Below are 23747 nucleotides of genomic sequence, written 5' to 3'. Positions count from 1 at the left end.
CACGCCGGGGGGATCCTGGATGCACTCCAGGTGACGCCGCTGGCTGTCCCAGATGACCTCAATCTTCCGGTGGTCCAGGAACGGAATGCCCAGGGTGTCGGTGGAGCTCCAGAAGTCCCTGAACAGCTCCTTCAGACGCCGCTCGGTCTCCTGCACCCCACGAGTGCGGCGGCGACAGTGCCTGGCCAGCTCCTTCTTGGAGATGCTGTTGGCCACCTGGGCGTCGCTGATGGGTCCCAGGGAGGAAGCCTCCAGTAGCGCGCGCTTGGCCGCCATCAGCAGGTCTACATCCTCTCTGCACCACTCGAATATGCAGCCTGACATGCGGCTCAGAAACAAGCCGTAGAGAGGATGGCAGTCCATGGTCACTCCCCCAGCCAGCCGGCAGGTGAAGTGCCAGATGTCCAGCCGGACCGCAAGCTTGTCCCACTGGCTGAACATGGCTGCCGCTTTGCCCGGGCCATGGGCAGAGCAGCAGTCCCGGTCCACATACAGCAGCACGGGAGGTGGGACCCCCGAGTCCTGGTAGCGCTGCTGCAGGCCTGCTGTCATGGGGAGCAGTTCCACTCCCTCCGCCTCTGTCAGGACCGTTATGAGCACCTGCCCCAGCTCGTTGGCCACGTTGGTGGCCCAGGCAGCCCTCCCCTGGAGCTTGCCCGCCAGCTTCTTGGTCACCTAACAACAAACAGATGTATAACATAGGGATGACATTAATATATCTATATTTCACAGGGATACAATTCATGTTTTCATTCTGCCATTGATTGTTACCTTCTTTGTGGAGTCCATCTTCAAGATGGACCCATACATGGAGGTGATCCGGGCCTTCATCTCCTCCATCCTGGGCACCAAATCAGCAGCGCGGACGGTCAGCAGCCAACGGGGTGAGGGCACAGGGATCATGGGAATCGGAGGCAGGACGGTTCTCACCGCAGCACCCGGGACAGCAAACTTCTTGCAGGTGCTGAGGTAGAGGATGGTCTGGGCCATCCAGCGCTCGCTGTACTGCTCCCTGATCTGGTTGTACAGCCTGGTGGTGCTGTTCCCCAGAGTCCTCTCCCTCATCAGCTTCACCACCTTTATGTCACAGGCCAGACTGATGGAGAGATGGGCAGATAAGACAATCATTAGTTATAGGATAACTTGAATCAGCAGGGCTTTTTTAAATAATCTATTTTGCATAGTACATAAGTGAAAAGCTGTGTGTCCACTCACTGGTAGGTAAGAACAGCTGGAAACAGGCTCCTGCGTCCGGGCTCCAGCTGATCCAGGGTGTCGAGGGACCAGGAAGTGTACTTCTTGGTACAGCGGCGGCACTCCAGGTACTCCGTAGCCAGGAAGTACCACCCTTCCATGTCCAGGACCTTGCGCACAACTTTATAAAGGCCACAGCTTGTGAGCGCATGCTCCTTGCACGGCCGACTGCAGGACTTCAGGGCGTGGTTCTTGCAGTCTGGCTGGGTGCACACAAACTTGTAGGCCCACAAGCGGTACGGCATCCACAGGCAGAGCGGGCGGAGGAAGAACCCATCTGGAGAAGCCGGAGGTTGGTGGAAGATGTTGGGCAGCGGAGGGGGGTGATACCAGAGGGTCAGGTCGCTCTTGATGACCGCTTTCCCACTGGCATCGTCTTTGAAGAGTGCCTTGCTCACCCACTGGTGCTGCTCTTTAGGGAGGGTTTTAATCCACCCATCAGGCAGAAGAACCTGTGAAAGAGAGAACACATTAGGTTCAGCTCTCTGTGTGTGTGTGTGTGTGTGTGTGTGTGTGTGTGTGTGTGTGTGTGTGTGTGTGTGTGTGTGCGTGCGTTTGTGTGTGTGTGTGTGTGTGTGTGTGTGCGTGCGTGTTTGATTACCTCTTTGTGAGTGACAGGCGGAGGCTGTGGCCTGATTCTCAGTCTGTCCAAGGCTAGGGATGGAGGAGCTGGCAGGGTGGTGGCGGTTGGAGGAACAACCTGTGAAAGACATTAGGTTATTACAAATTATTATTGTTATTAATAATAATAATAATGATAATAATAACAATAAGAATGATTGATTACCTCTGGCTCAGTGATGACCTCTGGCTGAGCAACAGGCCTGTCAGCCAACAACAAGGTTGTTGGAGCTGGAGCTGGAGCTACACAGTTAATAAAACAAAGGTTAATCTACCATAATATTGCACAAGAGTTTAACTTTAACACAATACTTTAATTTGGTAATGAATTGCATTAGGTTATTACTACAATGCAGTGTGCAAAGAGTTGAATTGAAATGATTGCAGCCAAATAGCAAAGCAAATAGTGGAAGCCACACAAAGATGAGTGTTTCTCAGAGTGTTAATATGATTGGCTAGATGAGAAGACAATATGAGCTATAGCTAGTGATTATACCAGTGATGGAGAGAGAGCACCATACACTACCATGCAGAGCAGGAGTAAAGCAGTGACATTTCTACAACTACAACGTACAACTACCACATGATTCCACTTACCATGTCACTTACAGAATAACCTGTTTGCAATGACAGAAAGAGGAGTAAACAAAACCTCTATTCATTCATGATACTCTTTAGAGTGATAAAGACAAATATACACATTGACATACCGACTACATCTGGGAGATCAGGTTGGCCGAGCAAACATTGGAACCATTAGAACAGCCAATGGCGCTCTGCGGCCAACATTGGGACAGCCAATGAGGGCGCGGCAACATTGGAACCAGAACATTGGAATCGGCCGAGAAGATCGGGACGCAGTTGGCGCACTTTATCCACTACACTACCAAGGAACTTAAAAGTGAGGGAGGTCATAGTGTTTTTATTTTGGTGTGCTGGGACCACTGCCTCTTGTGGGTTATGTTACAGCCTGGCTCAGGGTTGTATCAAAAAGGGAGACACAGATGCCATCAAGGGATAACAAAATATATTTATTAACTAAACTGAATAAATACAAAGGACAACTTTAGAGTCATGTTATTGGATATGAATAAGCGTCAGTGTGTATGCAGTGTATGGATAAAGGCGTATGTGCGGTCTGAGTGTTGAAGGGTGTGAAATCAATCTACCAAACAACCAAGTCCAAACAACCAACGAAACCGGCTGGCCATGTGGAGAGGGAGGCAGCAGGTAACTTGTAGGCCTGGGAAAAGAGTATTTCAAATGTTCAATTACTGCACATAAATTCAATAACTGACATAGCACCACCAGGTAACCACATTTTTACATAGCTTCTATAACATCCAGTGACAAAAAAAATCTTCCCCTCCATGGCTTGAACCCCTGACCTTCTGCATGGGAGTTAGGCACCTTATCCAATACACTACAGAGGATCTGGAAAGTATGTGGTGTTATAATGTATTTATTTTGGTGTGCTGGGACTACTGCCTCTTGTGGTGGCAACATAGAACTGCAGGTCAACAACAGGACAGAGGGAAAGAGGGAAGGAGGGAGGGAGTGACAACCAGACAAATGCTATATATGGTGCACTGGCTTACAGCCACGCACAAAAATACTTCGAGAAAGAGACACTAACAGGGGGGAGGGGTCTCTGTACTCTCCATACTATCATGAGAGGGGATCTGAAGGAGTGGAGAGAGTGAGAGTCAGAGAGAGAGAGAGAGAGAGAGAGAGAGAGAGAAAGGAGGAACAGGGTGGAGAGAAGGAGGGAGACTATCCCATTCGATGTGTATAGCTCCATAATACTATGTCCCCTCCCTTGACCAGGCATGTGCAGTGCGGAGCCTCTTAATGTGCAATCTGCTGATATTGTACTGAGTCACATTCACTGGCTGTGAATGCCAGTGTTCGAAACTGTTCCGAAATAGTCAACTATATCAAATCAAATCAAACTTTATTTGTATAGCGTATTTCACAGAGTCAACACAATGCACTTTACAGAGAGCAAAGGGGGGATGGACATCCTAACCCTACAGTACATTTTCCAAAGGGAAGCAAAAAGCAGTTCACCCAGGGGCCGAAATAGGTGAGCTGAACTCTCTCCACGAGACGATCAAGCAAGCTCCTGTAAAATGTTTATATGGTAAAAAGACTGCACTTATGTAGTGCTTTTATCCAAATCGCTTTACAATGAAGGCCTCTCATTCACCCCTTTACACACAACAATGGCGGCAGCTGCCATGGAAGGTGCTAGTCTGCTCATTGGGAGCAATTTGGGGTTCAGTGTCTTGCCCAAGGACACTTCAACATGTCTTCAGGAGGAGCCGGGATTCGAACCACTGAACCTACGATCATTGTAAATAGTTACAGAGGCCATTATGTGTTAGCTATCCCTGTAGTCTATACGTATATATCATAATAAGGCACAGTAAGCACTAAGCAGACAGGCTTCTATACAGTACTGAGTAAACTCCTGTACCTGTAGGTATAGCAGCTAGGCCGAAGAGAGAAAACAAAATGCAGAGCCAAAAGGGGGAGTGGGAGCAAGAGGCTAGTGTTATGACTTCACAGGACAGCTGGCGACACATAGTGGCATGACTACTTTATTGTGTGTTCAACATTTTCTTCTGGTGTCCAAATTCTCAACAGTTAATTTGATTCACTATATAGTCCATTACAAAATACACACAATTCACAGCAATTTCTAGTGCACAGAGGATGTACATACAATTTCTAATTCACTACATACATAGGGAATAGTGAGTGAGTGAGTGAGTGAGTGAGTGAGTGAGTGAGTGAGTGAGTGAGTGAGTGAGTGAGTGAGTGAGTGAGTGAGTGAGTGAGCGGTTTCATACACAGCTACAGTCAAGTTAACACTAAGCCATTGGGATGATAGGCTCAAACACACTGATACAATATAATAATAGAGAGTTAGAAGAGAAGAAGAGAGAGATTGAGATTGCACCACCACCTAGTGGACGACTTTGTTGAGTGGTGCACACAGAACCACTGGCAGCTCAACGTGGGAGAGACCAGGTAGATAGTGGTGGTCAGGACGAAGAAGGCTCTGCTGACTCCTTTTACCATCCAGGGGGTTGATGTGGTCCAGTCAAAACCTGCTGGCCATCATGGACAGAGTCTCCCACATTCTACATGACACTCTAGTCAGGCAGAGGAGAACCACAGTAGCAGACTGACCCTGCCAAGGTGCTCGACAGAGCATTTCAAGAAGTCCTTTGTACTAGCCAGTCACTATATAGACTACTCAATCCTCTGATTGGCTGCACTATAATTTACCTCCTACAAACTTTTACAAACTCATAATGCATACCCCACATGTTTTCTTATCTAGGTATGTAAAGGATTTTTTCAATTTAGGCATGCTAGAATATAACTACAGTTGCTATACACTTATTTGCACTCGCATTTGTACGTTTGGATGTCTGTATATATTGTATCTATTGTGTCTATTTTTTTTTTTTATTCTAATCTGTTATTTTGTTGTCCTCTGCTACTGTAACAGTGCAATTCCCTCCCTGGGGAAGTCCAGTACTAAGTGTAGCTACTAATTTACCAACTTCAAAGCCCGTTGCACACCATTTTTTGCACAGTTTGCTCCACCTGGAAACTGTAGCAAAACGGTGCACACGGTTTTCAGTCTGAACTCACCCCATGTCTACATGATTTGTTGAGTTGCAGACACATGATTCACTGTTTGAAGCAGCTATTTGCGTCAACGAGCATACCTGAGAGTATATTTTCTATTCTTCCTAGGTAAATACTTGTTATACTATTTTTTGTGTTTTACTTTAATTATTTAGGCTACTATGCTTATTTTTACGCATGCATTTTTATGTTTTACTTATGCAGTTGGCTGTGAGAGAATCTCATTACTGGGTGATGCTGCCATTTGATGTCTCAGTTCTTCAAACCCACACAAATATGCAGCATTAAACTGTAGGCTATTTTATCGTCCGTTATCAATAAACTCATGGATGGATGCTGATTGATGCTTTTCTAACATGAAGCAGGTACTGAAGCCTACAGTATCAAAATTACCAAATAAGTAAATCAGTGGTGATTCTACTGTAAAACACTATATTTTAATAAACAAATGAACGAAAGATTGGATGGATGAATTAATGCATTTTCTTTTCTTCTTTTTTTTTTTTTTTAGCTCGAAGTCCACGTCATGAAATCATATCCATGGCGGAAGGATATGACATATTTGTAGTTCCGGGATCTGGAACTACTTCCACTTTGGGAAAACATATGAGGAGCGTAGGGATACAGAGGAGGTACGCATTTATTATAACAGGTGCATGACGCAAAACGGGCAACACAGCGAGGAAGAAATGGTGCTTTTCCAGAAGGGCTTTTCATGATTACAAACGCAAAGCCGTCAGAAGAAACCCAGCCTTCAGGACGGTCGCTAACTACAGAATGATAAGGTAAACAATTGACAGCTGAATGATAGCTCACGTTAGCTACTGATCAGCTAACTAACATTAGTTCGCGGGATCTGTGTGGTCTCGAGAACGACGCTAGCTGCATTTTATGTGCTACCTAGTTTGTTTTGGTTGAGGAAATGCCAGTTGTGCATGCTAATGAATTATGCCAAGCGTTTTGACGTTCGATATTGCTAACGTCAGCTAACAACTTCCAAAACTAGTCCCTGACGATTGGGATGAATGTCTGACATCCTAGCTAATGTTTAAATGGCCCGATGTCCCCTGTCGTGGTGGTCAGTGTAGCCCGAGATATTCCATATGGTTGGACTGACATGAGCATGAATCCAGTGCAGTTGCAATTAATTTGTTGACCCACACTGGCTTCTCTGGCTTGCATGCTTTGGTTTAAGAAGGTTACAAGGTTTTAAAGCAACAGCATCTATTTAATTAGGTAGACAGTCACGTCGTGTTTGTCATCTCCGTATAGGCTGTCCAAGGCAAAGTGTTGACAAACAGTCATTCAAGTCTGTCTGTGTCTCAAAGGCAGTGTCAGATGTTAGGCCCCATGTAGGCTACAATATGTTCAACCTAGCTCTACTTTATCATATGGAGTATATAGTGGCCTATTCTTTTCTGTAAGCTTAAGGAGGGGACATGCCTGCCACCACACCCATTGATGAGATGACTAATGCTGCCTTCTGTTGGCTGCTCTGCTCTTTAAATACCACTAGCTAACTAATGACACCTGTGGTTGCAGTCAACTGGCGTCTAACTGGAGATGTAGGTGCCTCATAGTCCAGTCTCATTTCATATCAAACCTTTATCTTCACTCGAAAGGCACTGAGGTTTCCCTAATTTACAGTGACGTGGTGCTTTTAGTAAAAACAGACAGATTACAGCAGTATAAGTCACATTCAACACAAGACAAGAAAAATGGTTCGGTACAATGGTTCGTAATCGTAGGCTTAAATTCTACATAAGAAGGAAGAATTTCGGTTTTAAAAGTGCGTTGCAGGAAATTCCAAGAGTCAGGGACATTGGAAAAGGAGAATTTGCCAAGATCAGAGCATGCTCGGTTTGGGATGTAACGATTGGTGCACCTGGCTGGACACAGGTGCGTGTATGTTTTTTTTCTCAGTCAAATGAAGATAGCTAGGTTTCACTAGCCAATAGGAGCTAGCCGTGTGGGGCGGAGCTCCACGAAATAGAACTGGTCAGGTATAATGATAAACCACAATAAAATCAAATTAAATATATTGCAAAAAAATTATCACTAAAACCATGTTTCATTACCATGCTTTGAAAAACTCGTTGTTGTCCAGCATCAACCAAAGTTGGCAACACTCTCCAAGACACATTATTTAAATGTTTATGCAAACAAAAAGAGCATAGTGCTGCACATTTTATTTGTGGTTTTCAATATAAAACTGATTTCAGTGTGTATCAGTAATTTTTCAACATGTTCAGCCCATTTTAACAATACCACAATAATACTGATGACCGTGATAATTTTGGTCACTAAAATCGTGATGTGAAATTTTCATACCATTACATCTCTATGCTCGGGGGGACTGCAAGTAGCAGTCAGTGGATGAATTCATGCACTGTTGAAGGTCTGTGGTTTTCTCTGAATGTGTGATGCAGCCTGAGCCTCGGAGTCTAAGCCCCGTGGAAGCTGTGGATCAGCCCACAGTCATCCCCAAACTGTAGTATTTTGATGTTATTGAGAAAGTGGCATAACTGCAGAGTGGCACACGTGTAGATGAATGAGTCCATGGCACGTGACCGTGTGGGTGTGTGCCTGTGTGGGGAAGGATAGCCTGTCTGATTGTTCAGCTAGGGACCGTGTGGGTGTGTGCCTGTGTAGGGAAGGATAGCTAACTAAACATTTCTTCTATTATTTGATAAGTCCCAGCTGCGGCATCTGTCAAAAATAGACCTGCTGTCTATCTCTACCTGCTGTCTATCTCTACCTGCTGTCTATCTCTACCTGCTGTCTATCTCTACCTGCTGTCTGTCTCTACCTGCTTTCTATCTCTACTTGCTGTCTATTTCTACCGGAGCACCGCAGAGGACCAGTTGTGGGACGCGTCTGAAACGTGCCGAAGTGCATCTGGTGGGAACACATTGTCTAGAACGGCCACGGTCAACTCCGGCTGGCTTATGGTAACCGGAACACAATGCAACTGGACTCAGTGGAATTGAGGTGTGACTCACCACTTGCCATGTCTGCCTCTGAAGGCCTGCTGAGTGAAGTCCGCTGAGTGAGATTGATGAAGGAGAAAGGGCAGGACACACACACACAACAAGACCCACACACATTTTAACAATTTATTTAGGTCCACATACAAAACCCGCACACACACACAAACATTACGGCCTGTACATGGATATTTTTTTAAGTGGATTTTTTCGTCCTTGTTTAAAAAAAATAACTCTGCCCACACCACAAACATATCTCTGACCATACGAACAGCCAAAACCGAACACGATCGCCCCTAAAGCCTGCAATGCCATGCCAGGCCAGTAGGTAGCAATAAGCAAAATGTCAAATACCGTAGAAGAACATTATGAGCATGCGCAGCCAGTTGTACTCAAACGGCGGCAGTGACTCAAGACGTGAACAGAGCACTCTTTGAAACAGACAGAAAAAAGTACAAAATAGACAGAAAAATAATGGCGATGAATAATATGCCAAAAGTGCTAAACACAAATAGACAACACAGTATATTTCCGCCATTGTTGGTTTTGAAAAACGTTTTGCTTCAATGCGTGGCTTGACCCTTAACGCTTGACGCTTTGGTTGAGAGGCCCAATTGTACAAAATAATGTGCGTTTAGAAATAAATCGTGTACGTGTAGTCCAGGCCTACGCTGCTGCTTTTATCTAAATCGACTCACAATAATTGCATTTAACATAAGAAAAGCCAATGTACTACCATTTGCCAGGACTCACACATGCATCTTCTTTCTAAAACAAGTGACTAAGAGTATAATCTATTGCTGAAGGCGAGTGCAAGAATTGCAAACTAACACACACAGCAGGGAAACCTAGAGGGACACGCACACCTACACACACAGCAAGGAAACCTAGAGAAGTACATGCCATACACACACACCCACACCAGGGAAATCTAGAGAAACGCACGGCATACACACACAGCAGAGAAATCTAGAGAAAACATCAACACAACTGTTCTCAGCATTATCCTGAGAGGGGCTGGACTCATTTCACACACACACACACGTCAAACGAACACACACACACACACAAACACAGCTGAGAAACCTAGAGAAACAACCATTCATTGTAAAGAGCTTTGGATAAAAGCATAACATAAGTGCAGTCCATTTACCATTTAGGTAACTAGCTGGCTCCGCTCTCAATTTGCCATTTGCCACTTGTCACTGCCGACCATAAACGAACGCAGCGTTATCCCAGAGGTGGTCTCAACGCCAGACCCAGAGTTCTTTCGTATACACTACGTAAGCTACGCTACAGCATGCTGTAGATCTCTCTATGGGTCTGGGGCCCAACAAATTTGGTGCTCAAATCCTGGCCAATCATTGGTTTCGCAGGAATCCCTGCGACACCAATCAGTAACGACTTTCGTGATCAGGCGTTCCCACCTATAGATATGCCCCGCCCCTCTAACCTGGGATACCGTCTCATTTTCTGCTACGACCTGTCACACTTTCAATTTTAAACTGCCGATACACCCTTAGGATACCAGCTTGGGTGGCAAAGTGGCACAGACTCTATTATGTAATATGCAGAGCGCAGAGATTCAACGTAATATTTGAGTCTGGAGAGAGACTAGCACAGAGGCCTCTCTGAGTTTGGTGTTGACCATTGAGCCTACAACAAAACGCCTGCCTGTTTTGCTGGCTAGGGCCACTGTTGTGGTAAATGCTGTGTTTTGTTGACTGGAGCTACTGGAGCCAGGCTGCTAGCTGGCTAAAGGCTAATTTATACTTCATCGTACAACGCTTTTGAAAGTGTCGGTAGACAGAAATGACATCACTGTTGACACCTTTGTGTCGGGCAAGGGTGTCTTGCACCTACCAGACTTTCAAATGTCGCAGGCGCCGTCAATTTTGTCGCACAGCTGTGATTGGATAGCTAGATAGAAGGCATGTTCGTTGCCATGGATCAATCAGCCACGCACCTGCAAGTTACCATGGAGGTGATCAAACACTTCACTGAAGTATAAATGCTAAATGTCGGTCAACACTTTTTTTCTGTCGACAGACAATTGTCGTACGACATTTCGACTTGAGTATAAATGAAGCTTTACACTCCCCTCTGCCTTGTTGTGTGTTCTCCAGCAAAGACTGGCTCCAGCCGCTGCTTATTTCTGGTTTGGAGAGAGAGGGTTGCTGCGGTTGTCACTGCCACAGCATTTGTTTGAGAGGTGTTGTGTGTGTTGTGTGTGTGTGTGTGTGGTGTGTGTGTGGTTCCCAGGAAGTCATCACCGTGACATTGAAGAAGTGTGTTGTCAGAATTCATGCATCCATAATGTGCACACACATAATAGCTGATATGCCTGAGTGTGTGTGTGTGTTAAGGGTGTTACGATTCTCAAATACACAATTTTATTCAATTGTCGATCTTAACGTCATGATTCAATTTGATTTTATGAAGAAAAAAGTCCCTACTCCACGGACAGACTCCAAGGACGTCAGCTTCACATGCCATCGCTAGCCTTGTAGCCGACTCATTGGCTAGGCTAGCTAATGTTTAGTTAGTACTAAACCTTTTGAATTATACCATACTACAGCTTATCTAAAACACAGCTAACGTTGGCCAACAAGGACTATAAAAATAAAAAAAACTGGGAAAATCGCAATCCGGCTTTTGATTTCGATGATTGATTTCAGTTTGATGATCAAAAAATGCCCATTTCTATCAATGTTCGATTTTGAATCGAAATCATGACACCCTCGTGTGTGTGTGTGTTCACTGGGGGTGTGTGTTGCTTTATTGTCCTCCCCTCTTACGTCACTGATGCTTACATCCATAAGAGTCGTTTCCATGGACACTGTTGCCAGGGCCCGAGAAGGGCTTTTATGTAAGCGCAATTAGTGGACTGGGCCAGAGGGTCCGTAAACAACTCAACGTTAACCACTCTGACAACGTTTTTGAGGAAAGACTGATTGTTTCCATCCCCCAACAGCAGAAGGGACACAACTGTTCAGCAGAGAAATTGTATTCAATGGATGAATCAAGACAATTGTTGGCTTTTGGCGTTCTTCTTCTTCTGTTGCTCTGAGTTGTGTAATTTTTGTATAAGCCTTAATTAAAGTTGCAGCAAATCTAATATGGACCACGATGTCAATAGCCTTGTTTGTTGTGATGGTGTTGATAAAATCACCCCAACACAGGATTGGAATCGGCAAACAATGATTTATTGGACAGAACTTAGACTCACATGTACAGTCCCTGTCTCTCGGCTGGCTGGAGCTGTGGGCAGAAAACGAGGCCTCAATCTTCTTCCGTACTCCCCCGTTGGATCTAATCAGGGCTGGGCAGCCACAGGCACAATCAATCAATCAATCAAAGCTTTATTTATATAGCGCATTTCATACCCAGAGGCAACACAATGCGCTTTACAGAGAACAAGGGAGGTGGGCAGACATCCCACCCCTACATATTCCAGAGGGAAGCAAAAAAACAGTAATCACCCGAGGGCCAGATAAGTGAGCTGTAAAAATTCTTCCCTGACCCCTCTCAACGAGGCGATCGAGCAAGCTCCTGGAGTATGTTTGTCTACCGGCTAAGAACATTTATAGAGCAATAAATAACATTAAATTACATTTTCAGAGTAAGAGAGGCTAATAACATCATAGGAGAGACATGGCAAAACATTGGTGTATGTCTGTGTGTGCATAAATGTGCCTGGGCCCAGATAGAGGCAGGGGTTTGGGTAGGGTGGGGAGTAGGAAAAGGATACGGACCCGGGTTAGGGTGAGGGGAAGGGGATCTGAGCCCAGGACTGGTGTATGTCAGTGTGTGTGTGAGTGTGCCTGGGTCCAGGTAGAGGCAGGGGTCAGGGTAGGGTTGGGGTAGGAAGAGGATACGGACCCGGGGTAGGGTGAGGGGAAGGGGGTACTGGACCCAGGCCTAAGGCCGGAAGTGGACTGTTGTATGTCTGTGTGTGTGTGTGTGTGTGTTAACTAATTTGCTACGACATCTGCAGCAGATACAGGGGCATCCATCGGACTCAGGGTGGTCCATTGGCGACAGCGGGGCATCCACTGGACCTGGTTAGAAGATAGGAGGGAGAGAGAGAGGCACTAGGGAGAGGGGAGGCAGAACAGGGTTAGTAGCACACGGAGCCATATATAGAGCAATACATTACGTCAAACTACATTTTCAGAGCAAGAAAGGCTAAGAGCATCATGGAAGAGGTGTGGCAAACACTAATGTGTGTGTGTGTGTGTGTGCGTGCCTGGGCCCCGATAGAGGCAGGGGTTGGGGTAGGGTGGGGGGTAGGAAAAGGATACGGACCCGGGTTAGGGTGAGGGGAAGGGGATCTGAGCCCAGGACTGGTGTATGTCAGTGTGTGTGTGAGTGTGCCTGGGTCCAGGTAGAGGCAGGGGTCAGGGGTAGGGTTGGGGTAGGAAGAGGATACGGACCCGGGTGAGGGGTAGGGGTACTGGGCCCAGGCCTAAAGCCGGAAGTGGACTGTTGTATGTCTGTGTGTACGTGTGTGTGTGTTAACTAATTTAATAAGGCACAGAGAGTCCTACTGTCACAAGGTGCATGACCTGTCATCCACCATCTGAAGTCTCAATCCCACTGATTGTTTAGCCAGTGGTACTTTTATGACATTCTATGAAAAGCATCGGACACCCCAGGGAGGATGCCCCCCCCCCCTCCTTGTGACGTCCCAGCGTGGCCTCCTGACCCCCGGCCCCAGCACAGCACAACTGTCTCCTTTCATCCCTACCACTGCACATTTAGACCGTGTTACATGAGCAAAGAAAACACAAAATCAGCACATTGACTTTAAGACTTTTACCTATATTCTTCACTACCTTCACAGGCTAGCCCTGAGAGAGGAGGAGACTTGGCTTAGCCTTCATCCCCGCTTTCTGGAATACCCCTCTGTTCAGCTAACACCTGTGCATCTTCCATTCACATGTCATGTGTCGGCATGCAAATGCACACACAATACCGCTCATCTCTTCCTTATGCAAGTGGAGGAAGACACTTGAGGACAAGGAAATGGCCTGTACCATGGAAATGGCCTGTATGTATTGTGGGATGTTGTGTAAAGTGACTCAACCAGGAAATGGACAGGTAAAAGAAAATGAAAAAACTCCTTAGCCTACCGGTTTCCCCGGTATAAATTCAGTGAAGGTAACATACTAACATGAGGTGACTTCAAACGTAGGAGATCAACTGATAACCTGCTCTGTTGCCAAGGACTCAAAAGTAGTCCGGGCTAGAATACTTTAGGCCTTGTGCATTTCTGCTTCTCACAACTATTGGAATAATCATTGTACTGATTCTGGAACTATTTCTGGAGGTGGATACTCGGTGGAAGAGTAGGGATGAGACTGGTAGCGTTGTGTGTTTGTGTGTCAGAGAGTACAGGGAAGGTGTAGGGACGAGACTGGTAGCGTTGTGTGTTAGGGCTGTAACGATTATGAATTTTGCTTAACGATTAATTGTCAGAAAAATAATTGCGATTATTACAATAATTGTCAGAGTTGTTGACCGGGGGGGGGGCTCACATCACACCACTAGGGCCCCTTGCCGATCTGGCACCCTAGGCGGCCGCCTACTTCACCTATGCCACGGGCCGGTCCTGGCACTAATGCTCATGTCAGCGGGATTTGAGTGAGTGTGTGTGTGTTTGTGAGAGAGAGAGAGAGAGAGAGAGAGAGAGATGGTGAGTGAGTGAGGGTGGGTGAGTTCCGAGTTCTGACTAATTTTTACCAGATAATGTAGGCCTAATAACACAAGTACTAAGCCTATGAAGTAAACCTGTGGTTTAAAACCACGCCTCTTTAATATCATGAATGTTAACAACATTTACATAGAACATATCCTCAATAAAAATAAAAATCATTGAAAAACTAAGATGAAATTAATTTGAGTATACAAATAGCACATGAAGTGGACAATGCATCAGTGCTTCTTTACTTCTTTAATACAGTGTCTCTTGTCATTAGTTGCTATGAACGTATAGGACAAGTGCCAACAAGCTGAAGAATCCCATTGAACTAGGGCTGCTACCATATTAACTCTGCAACAGATTTTTATTTTATTTAAAAATGTTTTTAAAAAAAAATATATATAAATATTATTTTTTTTTAAACATTTTTTTCATAACCGCGGTTAAAAAAAACAATCGCGGTCAGAAAAAATAATCGTGGTTTGACGATTATGTAATAATCGTTACAGCCCTATTGTGTGTTTGTGTGTGTCAGAGTACGGGGGAGGTGTAGGGACGAGACTGGTAGGTTGTGTGTTTGTGTGTGTCAGAGTATGGGGGAGGTGTAGGGATGAAGTCAACAGTTCGCCTGTGTGTGCTGGCGGTGAGGAGCGCAGAGTGAGGCAATATTGACTGTATGTAAAGCAGACAGCCTTGGTCACGTTGCCATGATTATTGCATGAGAACAGTTGGTGCTCCAGAGCCCCCCCCCCACCTTCTCCCTTCTTCCTCTCTCTCACTGCAGACAACTTTCTCCTCGTCCTTCCCCCTCTCTTCTTTCTAGCTCTCTGCCCTTTCTCCTGCACGTTCTCTATCATACATTCTGGTTACAGTGTTACACTCTACCTACCTACTATACAGTAGGACCCCACTCATCCGAACTTCAGAGATCCGAACCTCCCGGTCTACCGGACAGGCTTAAAAAACGTTCTTTTTTTTTTGAGCCTGCTATCTGGTTACTGGTGGGATTTTCATTACAGTACTGCAGGCCTACTTGCATTTAAATCTGTCATAATAAACACGTACTGTATCCTACTGTGAATAAAAACATAACTGTATGTAGACCTACATGTTGCCTGTAGGCTGTAGCCTACTGTCACGTTTAATTTCTTTGTTACTTTAATATCGAGCGCAAAACGCAAACGAGTCTGCTGCGCGAGAGCTGCATTCCTTGGTAGCCAGGAAGCGCGTCAGCAACCTGAAGCAGAGGAGTATCGAGTCATTTTTCGTTCCCAGTTAATGGACTTCAGGAACACAGACGTGTTGTAAGCATGTAGATTAGCCTACTAGGCCTACCTATTTGTTAAATAATAGCCTACAGCCTAGGCCACGTTGGCCTACATCAGTTGTTTAGGCTGCAATAGCCTTAGACACGACAACTTGTCCGTCATTTCATTTATTTATTTATTATCATTTGCTCTAATTGTTCTAATGTTGGATTGTTTTTAGGCAATACCATTTTGTTCTGCGAATACAGTAGCCTATCGATGCAGCGTAGGCCTCATGAGAATAAAGTACTGTATTTGATCAAAGCATGCACTCAAGTGGAAATTAGTTTATTTTATTCTAGGCTACTGTAGGCCTATTATAGGCTAGGCTGTGTGAGTTTAGTTGGCTATTTGATTGCAATTCTGATGCATTTTCACAAGTAATTAAGGGTATTTATCGGTCTATTATGACTCTATATGAAACAAGTATACCACTTATTGAATTTGGTGCATTTTAACATATGTTTCAGTCATCCGGACATTTCAGAGATACGAACGACCTTCGGTCCCGTTGGGTCTAACCTGTACTAACTACTAGCCTGTCTGTTAAACTAACCTGTACTAAGTACTAGCCTGTCTGTTATACTAACCTGTACTAAGTACTAGCCTGTCTGTTATACTAACATGTAGGGCTGTACAATTAATAGTGAATTAATCGAAATCGCGATTATGACCTCCGCGATTAACTAATCGCAACAGGCCACAATTAATGTGATTAATAATTTTGCTTTGAATTGAGTGTGCTAGGACTACACGGACGAATCACAGGCGCTTATGCTGTCTGACCAATCACATGCGTTCCCGCTGAGTGGTTAAGAAAAAGATGATGTCGCTCAAGCCCAGCAGCTCATATGCAAACTGTGCAGAGCTAAAGCTATTACTTTGAAATATTAATCGCAATTATTAATCGCAATTACCATTTTGAAGCAAATAATCGCAATTATTTTCTTTTGTCATAATCGTGTAGCCCTACTAACATGTATCACTCTGTTTCTCACTGCTCTCCTCCCTCTCCTGTTCCTCTGTCCTCTGTGAGTTTAGCTGCAGGGGTGCAGGAAATATCCTGTAGGTGGGATGGGGTTAGTTGAGCTTAATATCCTGTAGGTTGGGTTAGTTGAGCTGAATATCCTGTAGGTGGGGTTAGTTGAGCTGAATATCCTGTAGGTGGGGTTAGTTGAGCTGAATATCCTGTAGGTGGGGTTAGTTGAGCTGAATATCCTGTAGGTGGGGTTAGTTGAGCTGAATATCCTGTAGGTGGGGTTAGTTGAGCTGAATATCCTGTAGGTGGGGTTAGTTGAGCTGAATATCCTGTAGGTGGGGTTAGTTGAGCTGAATATCCTGTAGGTGGGGTTAGTTGAGCTGAATATCCTGTAGGTGGGGTTAGTTGAGCTGAATATCCTGTAGGTGGGGTAGGGTTTGTTGAGCTGAATATCCTCTAGGTGGGGTAGGGTTAGTACGGCTGAATATCCTGTAGGTGGGGTGGGGTTAGTTGAGCTGAATATCCTGTAGGTGGGGTAGGGTTAGTACGGCGGATATTATTATTTTTGTCTATTCCACGACTGTTGTTGGGAAGAAGAGTGACCGGTCTTAGTTGAAAACGTGTTAGCCAGCTCGCACATGTAACTACTACCGGCACACAAGTCTGAGGAAAACGGAAATTCAACATTTATTAGGATTTGGATATGAGGATATGAGGATTTATTATTGTACGACTGTAATGGTTTTTTTCCCCCAGACTGCGTCTTAGACTGTGATTGCAACCGACTAAACACAGCTCTCTTGTGCTTGTTTGTGTCCCCCCCCTCCTCTAGAGTCAGAGCTGTCTGTTGACCTCCATTGACAGAGTGGCTTGCCGCAGAAACACACACACACTCGTTCAGCCTGCACTCTGCCAGCATGTCAGGTCAGGAACCAAGGGCCTGCTTTTTCCCTCCTCCTGTCTTTCTGTTCCTGTTACGTTCTCATGCGTTCTCTCTCTTGCTCCGCCTCTTCCTGTTACGTTCCCATGTGTTCTCTCTCTCGCTCCGCCTCTGTTCCTGTTACGTTCTCATGTGTTCTCTCTCTCTCTGCCTCTGTTCCTGTTACGTTCTCATGTGTTCTCTCTCTCTCGCTCCGCCTCTGTTCCTGTTACGTTCTCATGTGTGCTCTCTCTCGCTCCGCCTCTGTTCCTGTTACGTTCTCATGTGTTCTCTCTCTCTCTGCCTCTTCCTGTTACGTTCTCATGTGTTCTCTCTCTCTCCGCCTCTGTTTCTGTTACGTTCTCATGTGTTCTCTCTCTCTCTGCCTCTTCCTGTTATGTTCTCATGTGTTCTCTCTCTCTCTGCCTCTGTTCCTGTTACGTTCTCATGTGTTCTCTCTCTCTCGCTCCGCCTCTCTTCCTGTTACGTTCTCATGTGTTCTCTCTCTCCGCCTCTGTTCCTGTTACGTTCTCATGTGTTCTCTCTCTCTCTGCCTCTGTTCCTGTTACGTTCTCATGTGTTCTCTCTCTCGCTCCGCCTCTGTTCCTGTTACGTTCTCATGTGTTCTCTCTCTCGCTCCGCCTCTGTTCCTGTTACGTTCTCATGTGTTCTCTCTCTCGCTCTGCCTCTGTTCCTGTTACGTTCTCATGTGTTCTCTCTCTCTCTCTCTCTGCCTCTGTTCCTGATACGTTCTCATGTGTTCTCTCTCTCTCCACCTCTGTTCCTGTTACGTTCTCATGTGTTCTCTCTCTCGCTCCGCCTCTGTTCCTGTTACGTTCTCATGTGTTCTCTCTCTCTCTGCCTCTGTTCCTGTTACGTTCTCATGTGTTCTCTCTCTCTCTCTCTCTCTCTCTCTGCCTCTGTTCCTGTTATGTTCTCATGTGTTCTCTCTCTCTCTCTCTGCCTCTGTTCCTGTTACGTTCTCATGTGTTCTCTCTCTGCCTCTGTTCCTGTTACGTTCTCATGTGTTCTCTCTCTCTCTCTGCCTCTGTTCCTGTTACGTTCTCATGTGTTCTCTCTCTCTCTCTCTCTCTGCCTCTGTTCCTGTTACGTTCTCATGTGTTCTCTCTCTCTCTCTCTCTGCTTCTGTTCCTGTTACGTTCTTGTGTTCTCTCTCTCTCTGCCTCTTCCTGTTACGTTCTCATGTGTTCTCTCTCTCTCCGCCTCTGTTTCTGTTACGTTCTCATGTGTTCTCTCTCTCTCTGCCTCTTCCTGTTATGTTCTCATGTGTTCTCTCTCTCTCTGCCTCTGTTCCTGTTACGTTCTCATGTTTTCTCTCTCTCTCTCTGCCTCTGTTCCTGTTGCGTTCTCATGTGTTCTCTCTCTCTCTCTGCCTCTGTTCCTGTTACGTTCTCATGTGTTCTCTCTCTTTCTCTCTGCCTCTGTTCCTGTTACGTTCTCATGTGTTCTCTCTCTCTCTCTCTGCCTCTGTTCCTGTTACGTTCTCAATGTGTTCTCTCTCTCTCTGCCTCTTCCTGTTACGTTCTCATGTGTTCTCTCTCTCTCTCTCTGCCTCTGTTCCTGTTACGTTCTCATGTGTTCTCTCTCTCTCTGCTTCTGTTCCTGTTATGTTCTCGTGTTGTCTCTCTCTCTCTCTGCCTCTGTTCCTGTTACGTTCTCATGTGTTCTCTCTCTCTCCGCCTCTGTTCCTGTTACGTTCTCATGTGTTCTCTCTCTCTGCCTCTGTTCCTGTTACGTTCTCATGTGTTCACTCTCTCTCTGCCTCTGTTCCTGTTACGTTCTCATGTGTTCTCTCTCTCTCCGCCTCTGTTCCTGTTACGTTCTCATGTGTTCTCTCTCTCCGCCTCTTCCTGTTACGTTCTCATGTGTTCTCTCTCTCTCTCCGCCTCTGTTCCTGTTACGTTCTCATGTTTTCTCTCTCTCTCTCTCTGCCTCTGTTCCTGTTACGTTCTCATGTGTTCTCTCTCTCTCTGCCTCTGTTCCTGTTACGTTCTCATGTGTTCTCTCTCTCTCTCTCTGCCTCTGTTCCTGTTACGTTCTCAATGTGTTCTCTCTCTCTCTCTCTGCCTCTGTTCCTGTTACGTTCTCATGTGTTCTCTCTCTCTCTCTCTCTCTGCCTCTGTTCCTGTTACGTTCTCATGTGTTCTCTCTCTCTCCGCCTCTGTTCATGTCAGTCTCTCCTCTTCCATCTCTTCCTGATCTGTCCTTGTGCTCTGTCTGCTTTCATATGTCCTCCCTCTCTCTCTCTCTGTCTCTCTCTCTCTGTCTCTCTCTCTCTCATGAGTTAAAAAGTGATGAAAGATTCTGCCTGTCAAATATCTCTCATCTCCAATTCAAACCTAGCCCTCTCTCAACTTGCTTTCTCCCTCGATCCTAATCTCCCCTCTTTCTATCCTACCCCCCCATTCTGTCTCTCTCTGTCTCTCTTTCTTTGTGTCATGTTCCAGGTAGCTACACCCCGGCCCCCGGGGGTCCCTTCTCGGCCCTCACCCCCAGCATGTGGCCCCAGGACATCCTGGCCAAGTACTACCAGGTGAGTGACCATCAGAGGACCTGCGACTGTCCCAACTAGCTATCGTGGAGGAGGGGCAAGGTGTAGGCTCGACCTGCGATTGGCCCAGTCAGCTATCGTGGAGGAGGGTCAGGTGATGGGCTCCTCTGAGCCTGATGTAGGCTGCCTGCGGCTCCACTCGCATCATTTTTTGAATAGTTGGATGGGAGGTTGGAGTGCTGCCTCGCAACTAATGTTTTGGCAGAGCTGTTGGGCGGGTGTAAGGGTCTTCATCATAGAGAGCAAGTAAAGTGTCTTGTGGCTATTTGTTTTGAGTCATAAATAGTGTACAATAGCATCTCTGGGTATATTTTTTTCCTAAATGTAGATCCATGGTATGAGTAGTAGTATTCTTCTCAGTGAGATGACCTGGGATGACTTCCTTGTGAATCACGGGCCGCTGGAATGTCTTGATTCGTTGGAGTTAAGCAAACTTTAGCACAGTAGGCCTATCTCAGGTCAGATATTTTAGCACAGTAGGCCTATCTCAGGTCAGATATTTTAGCACAGTAGGCCTATCTCAGGTCAGATATTTCAGTCTGATGTCAGAGGATTTCCATCAAGCCTTGGTAACTAATGGGAATCCAAATAAACAAAGATAGGCCTGGATGTTTTGGTTCCTTAATTTGTGTCTCCTCAAATTGAACACTAATGTAAAGCACTTTGAGCTGCATTTATTTGTATGAAAGGTGCTGTTCAAATAACGTATTATTATTATTATTATTATTACTATTACTATTACTAAAACTAATACCATTTCATCTTGATGATCTCACCTTCAAGCCTCAGCACCAAATGCAGCAGAACTGTTTCTATCTTGGATACGTAGGGCGCCCAAGCCTTTGTTGACGACGTGTGTGTGCGTGCGTGCGTGTGTGCGCGTGTGCCCGCGTGTGTGCGTATGTGTGTGCGTGTGCAGAAGGACCCCTCAGAGGAGGCAGAGCTGCAGTATGACGAGTTTGGCTTCAGACTGGACAGCGAAGGTAAGAAAACACAAAAACCTCTCTCTCTCCCTCTCTCCATATCCCTCTACTACATCAGGAAGTACCATCTGTACCTGAATCTGTGCCTTAGACATGCGTAATGTCGAACAGCAGATGTGCGTGTGTGTGCCTGCGCGTGAGCATGTGATTAAATGGAGGAGGCTGTTGGGTGGCTTGATTGATCAGGCTGGCCTCCAATCCTTACTTACAATCAATAAAAGATGATGTTTTGGCCTTTATGAAGGTGGACTGCTTCCAGTAATTCCCCCCCCCCCCCCCCCTACACACACACACACACACACACACACTAGACGGCCTGGAGCAGCGCGTGGCCCTGGGCGGGGAGGGCAGCCCCCAGCGCGAGGACCCCCAGCAGCGGCTCCGCTGGCAGGCCCACCTGGAGTTCACCCACAACCACGCGGTGGGCGACCTGACCTGGGAGCTCATCACCCCCTGCCTGCCGCGCTCCGAGCGCCTGCGCTCCTTGGTGCTGGGGGGCATCCCGCACAGCATGAGGCCTCAGGTAGGAGGACCCCCACCTGACAGGGTCACGGTACCAACGCAACACACAATGAGCCGTTGCTTCTTCCTTTCTCTCTGCCTTATCTCTCCCCCCTCATCTCCTCAGTTGTGGATGCATCTCGCTCCTCTCTCCTCAATTGTGGATACGTCTCTCTCTCTCATCTCTCCTCAGTTATGGATACATCTCTCTCTCTCATCTCTCCAGTTGTGGAAGTGTCTCTCTCTCATCTCTCCTCAGTTGTGGATATGTATCTCTCTCTCATCTATCCTCAGTTGTGAATATGTCTCATCTCTCCTCAGTTGTGGATGTGTCTCTCTCTCCAGTTGTGGATACATCTCTCTCTCATCTCTCCTCAGTTGTGGATGTGTCTCTCTCTCCAGTTGTGGATACATCTCTCTCTCTCATCTCTCCTCAGTTGTGGATACATCTCTCTCTCTCATCTCTCCTCAGTTGTGGATACATCTCTCTCTCTCATCTCTCCTCAGTTGTGGATACGTCTCTCTCATCTCTCCTCAGTTGTGGATACGTCTCCCATCTCTCCTCAGTTGTGGATGGGTCTCTCATCTCTCCAGTTGTGGAAGTGTCTCTCTCATCTCTCCTCAGTTGTGGATACGTCTCTCTCTGATCTCTCCTCAGTTGTGGATGCGTCTCTCGGGGGCCTTGCAGAAGAAGAGGACGTCTGAGATCTCTTACAGGGAGATCATCAAGAACAGCTCCAACGAGGAGACCACCGCGGCCAAACAGGTAGGCTCACGCCCGGGCTCCTGACCTGCAGGGGGCGACGGAGAGACAGGCTGACGGAGGGAAGGAGAGGACAGCAGGGTCCATTGGAGGGTGACGGGGTCAAATCTTTCTAAGACAGAATTAATCTGGAGGAACTAGATCTTTGTGATGAGGTACCAACACTAATGGATTAATTTACCTCTCTCTCTCCCTCACTCTCTCTTTCTCTCTCTCTCTCTCTTTCTACCTGTCTTTCTCTCTCTACCCCTCTCTCTACCTATCTCTTTCTCTCTCCCTACCTCTCTCTCTACCCCCCTCTACCTCTCTCTCCTTCATTCTCTCTCTCTACCTCTTTCCCTCTCTCTACCTCTCTCACCCTCTACCTTTCTCTCTACACCCTCCCCTTTTCTCTCCTCCCCTCTCTCTCTCTCTCCTCTCAGATAGAGAAGGACCTGTTGAGGACCATGCCCTCCAACGCCTGTTTTTGTAGTCTGACCAGTGTGGGCGTGCCCAGGCTCAGGCGGGTACTGCGCGGCCTGGCATGGCTCTACCCAGACATAGGATACTGCCAGGGCACCGGCATGGTGAGCGCGCACACACACACACACACACACAAACACGCTCGCGCACACAGACACACAGATGCGCGCACACACACACACACACAGCCTTATTGTGTGTGTGTTGCGGCAGGTGGTGTCGTGCATGCTGCTGTTCCTGGAGGAGGAGGACGTCCTGTGGATGATGTGCTCCCTGGTGGAGGACCTCCTCCCGCCCTCCTACTTCTCCGCCACGCTGCTGGGCGTGCAGACGGACCAGAGGGTCCTGCGCCACCTGCTGGTGCAGTACCTTCCCCGACTCGACCGCCTCCTGCAGGAGCACGACATCGGTGAGGGGAGGGGTGGGGGCATTAGGGGAGGGAGGGATTCGTCCGGCACCTGTACCACCTGCTGGAGGGGTGATGAGAATGTAGGAGGGGTGAGGATCTAATTATGTCAGGTTAGGGTTTTTAAAAAAATTGCAATCTCTCTCTGTGTCTCTCTCTCTCTCTCTCTCTCTCTCTCTCTCTGCCTTTTGATCCTCCCCTCCATCCCTCAGAGCTGTCTCTGATCACGCTCCACTGGTTCCTGACGTCGTTCGCCAGCGTGGTGGACATCCGCGTGCTGCTGAGGATCTGGGACCTGCTGTTCTACCAGGGCTCACTGGTGCTCTTCCAGGTCACGCTGGGCATGCTGAAGATCAAGGTGGGCGCTCTGGTCTTCCGTCCTCCTCTGGGTCCTCACCCGTCCGTCCCTCTGTCCTCTTCAGTGTCCACGTCTCCTCACCTCTCCGTCCCTCTGTTCTTTCATCCTCCTCTGTCTGAACCTCTCCTCCCTCTCCACCCCTCTGTTTGTGGAGGTGCATGTGCCTCCACTTCTTTTCAATGGGCATTTTTGCAAAAAACAAAACAAAAAGTGCTCTCAGCCGTTAAGATTCAGTTGAAACCTCTCTGCCTTCTTCTCCTCTCCA

The 23747-nt window shown here is 46.8% G+C and overlaps 2 protein-coding genes across 2 annotated transcripts in view; one reads left to right on the top strand and one right to left on the bottom strand.

The window, feature by feature from the left end:
• Positions 1–741: 741 nt before the first annotated feature.
• On the bottom strand, positions 742–3272 carry LOC311309680 (uncharacterized protein; the record flags this gene model as incomplete). Its single annotated transcript, XM_084439008.1, has 3 exons — positions 742–1096; positions 1216–1706; positions 3264–3272. The coding sequence occupies 3 exons, from the start codon at positions 3270–3272 to the stop codon at positions 742–744; spliced, it is 855 nt and encodes a 284-aa protein (XP_084295134.1).
• Positions 3273–6201: 2929 nt separating this feature from the next.
• Positions 6202–23747, top strand: part of sgsm3 (small G protein signaling modulator 3) — a 27102-nt gene continuing 9556 nt past the window's right edge. The window contains exons 1-9 of the mRNA XM_084437914.1: positions 6202–6326; positions 17351–17442; positions 19906–19991; positions 20929–20992; positions 21304–21515; positions 22152–22259; positions 22679–22822; positions 22932–23127; positions 23337–23482. Of these exons, the coding sequence (XP_084294040.1) occupies positions 17436–17442; positions 19906–19991; positions 20929–20992; positions 21304–21515; positions 22152–22259; positions 22679–22822; positions 22932–23127; positions 23337–23482 (963 nt within the window). The 5' untranslated portion in view covers positions 6202–6326; positions 17351–17435. The remainder of the gene's footprint in view (positions 6327–17350; positions 17443–19905; positions 19992–20928; positions 20993–21303; positions 21516–22151; positions 22260–22678; positions 22823–22931; positions 23128–23336; positions 23483–23747) is intronic.

Source organism: Borostomias antarcticus (genome assembly GCF_949987555.1).
Source record: "Borostomias antarcticus genome assembly, chromosome: 5".
NCBI classification, from domain to species: Eukaryota; Metazoa; Chordata; class Actinopteri; order Stomiiformes; family Stomiidae; genus Borostomias; species Borostomias antarcticus.
Note: the sequence above shows the minus strand (reverse complement) of the source record. Positions and strands in the feature narration are given on the sequence as shown.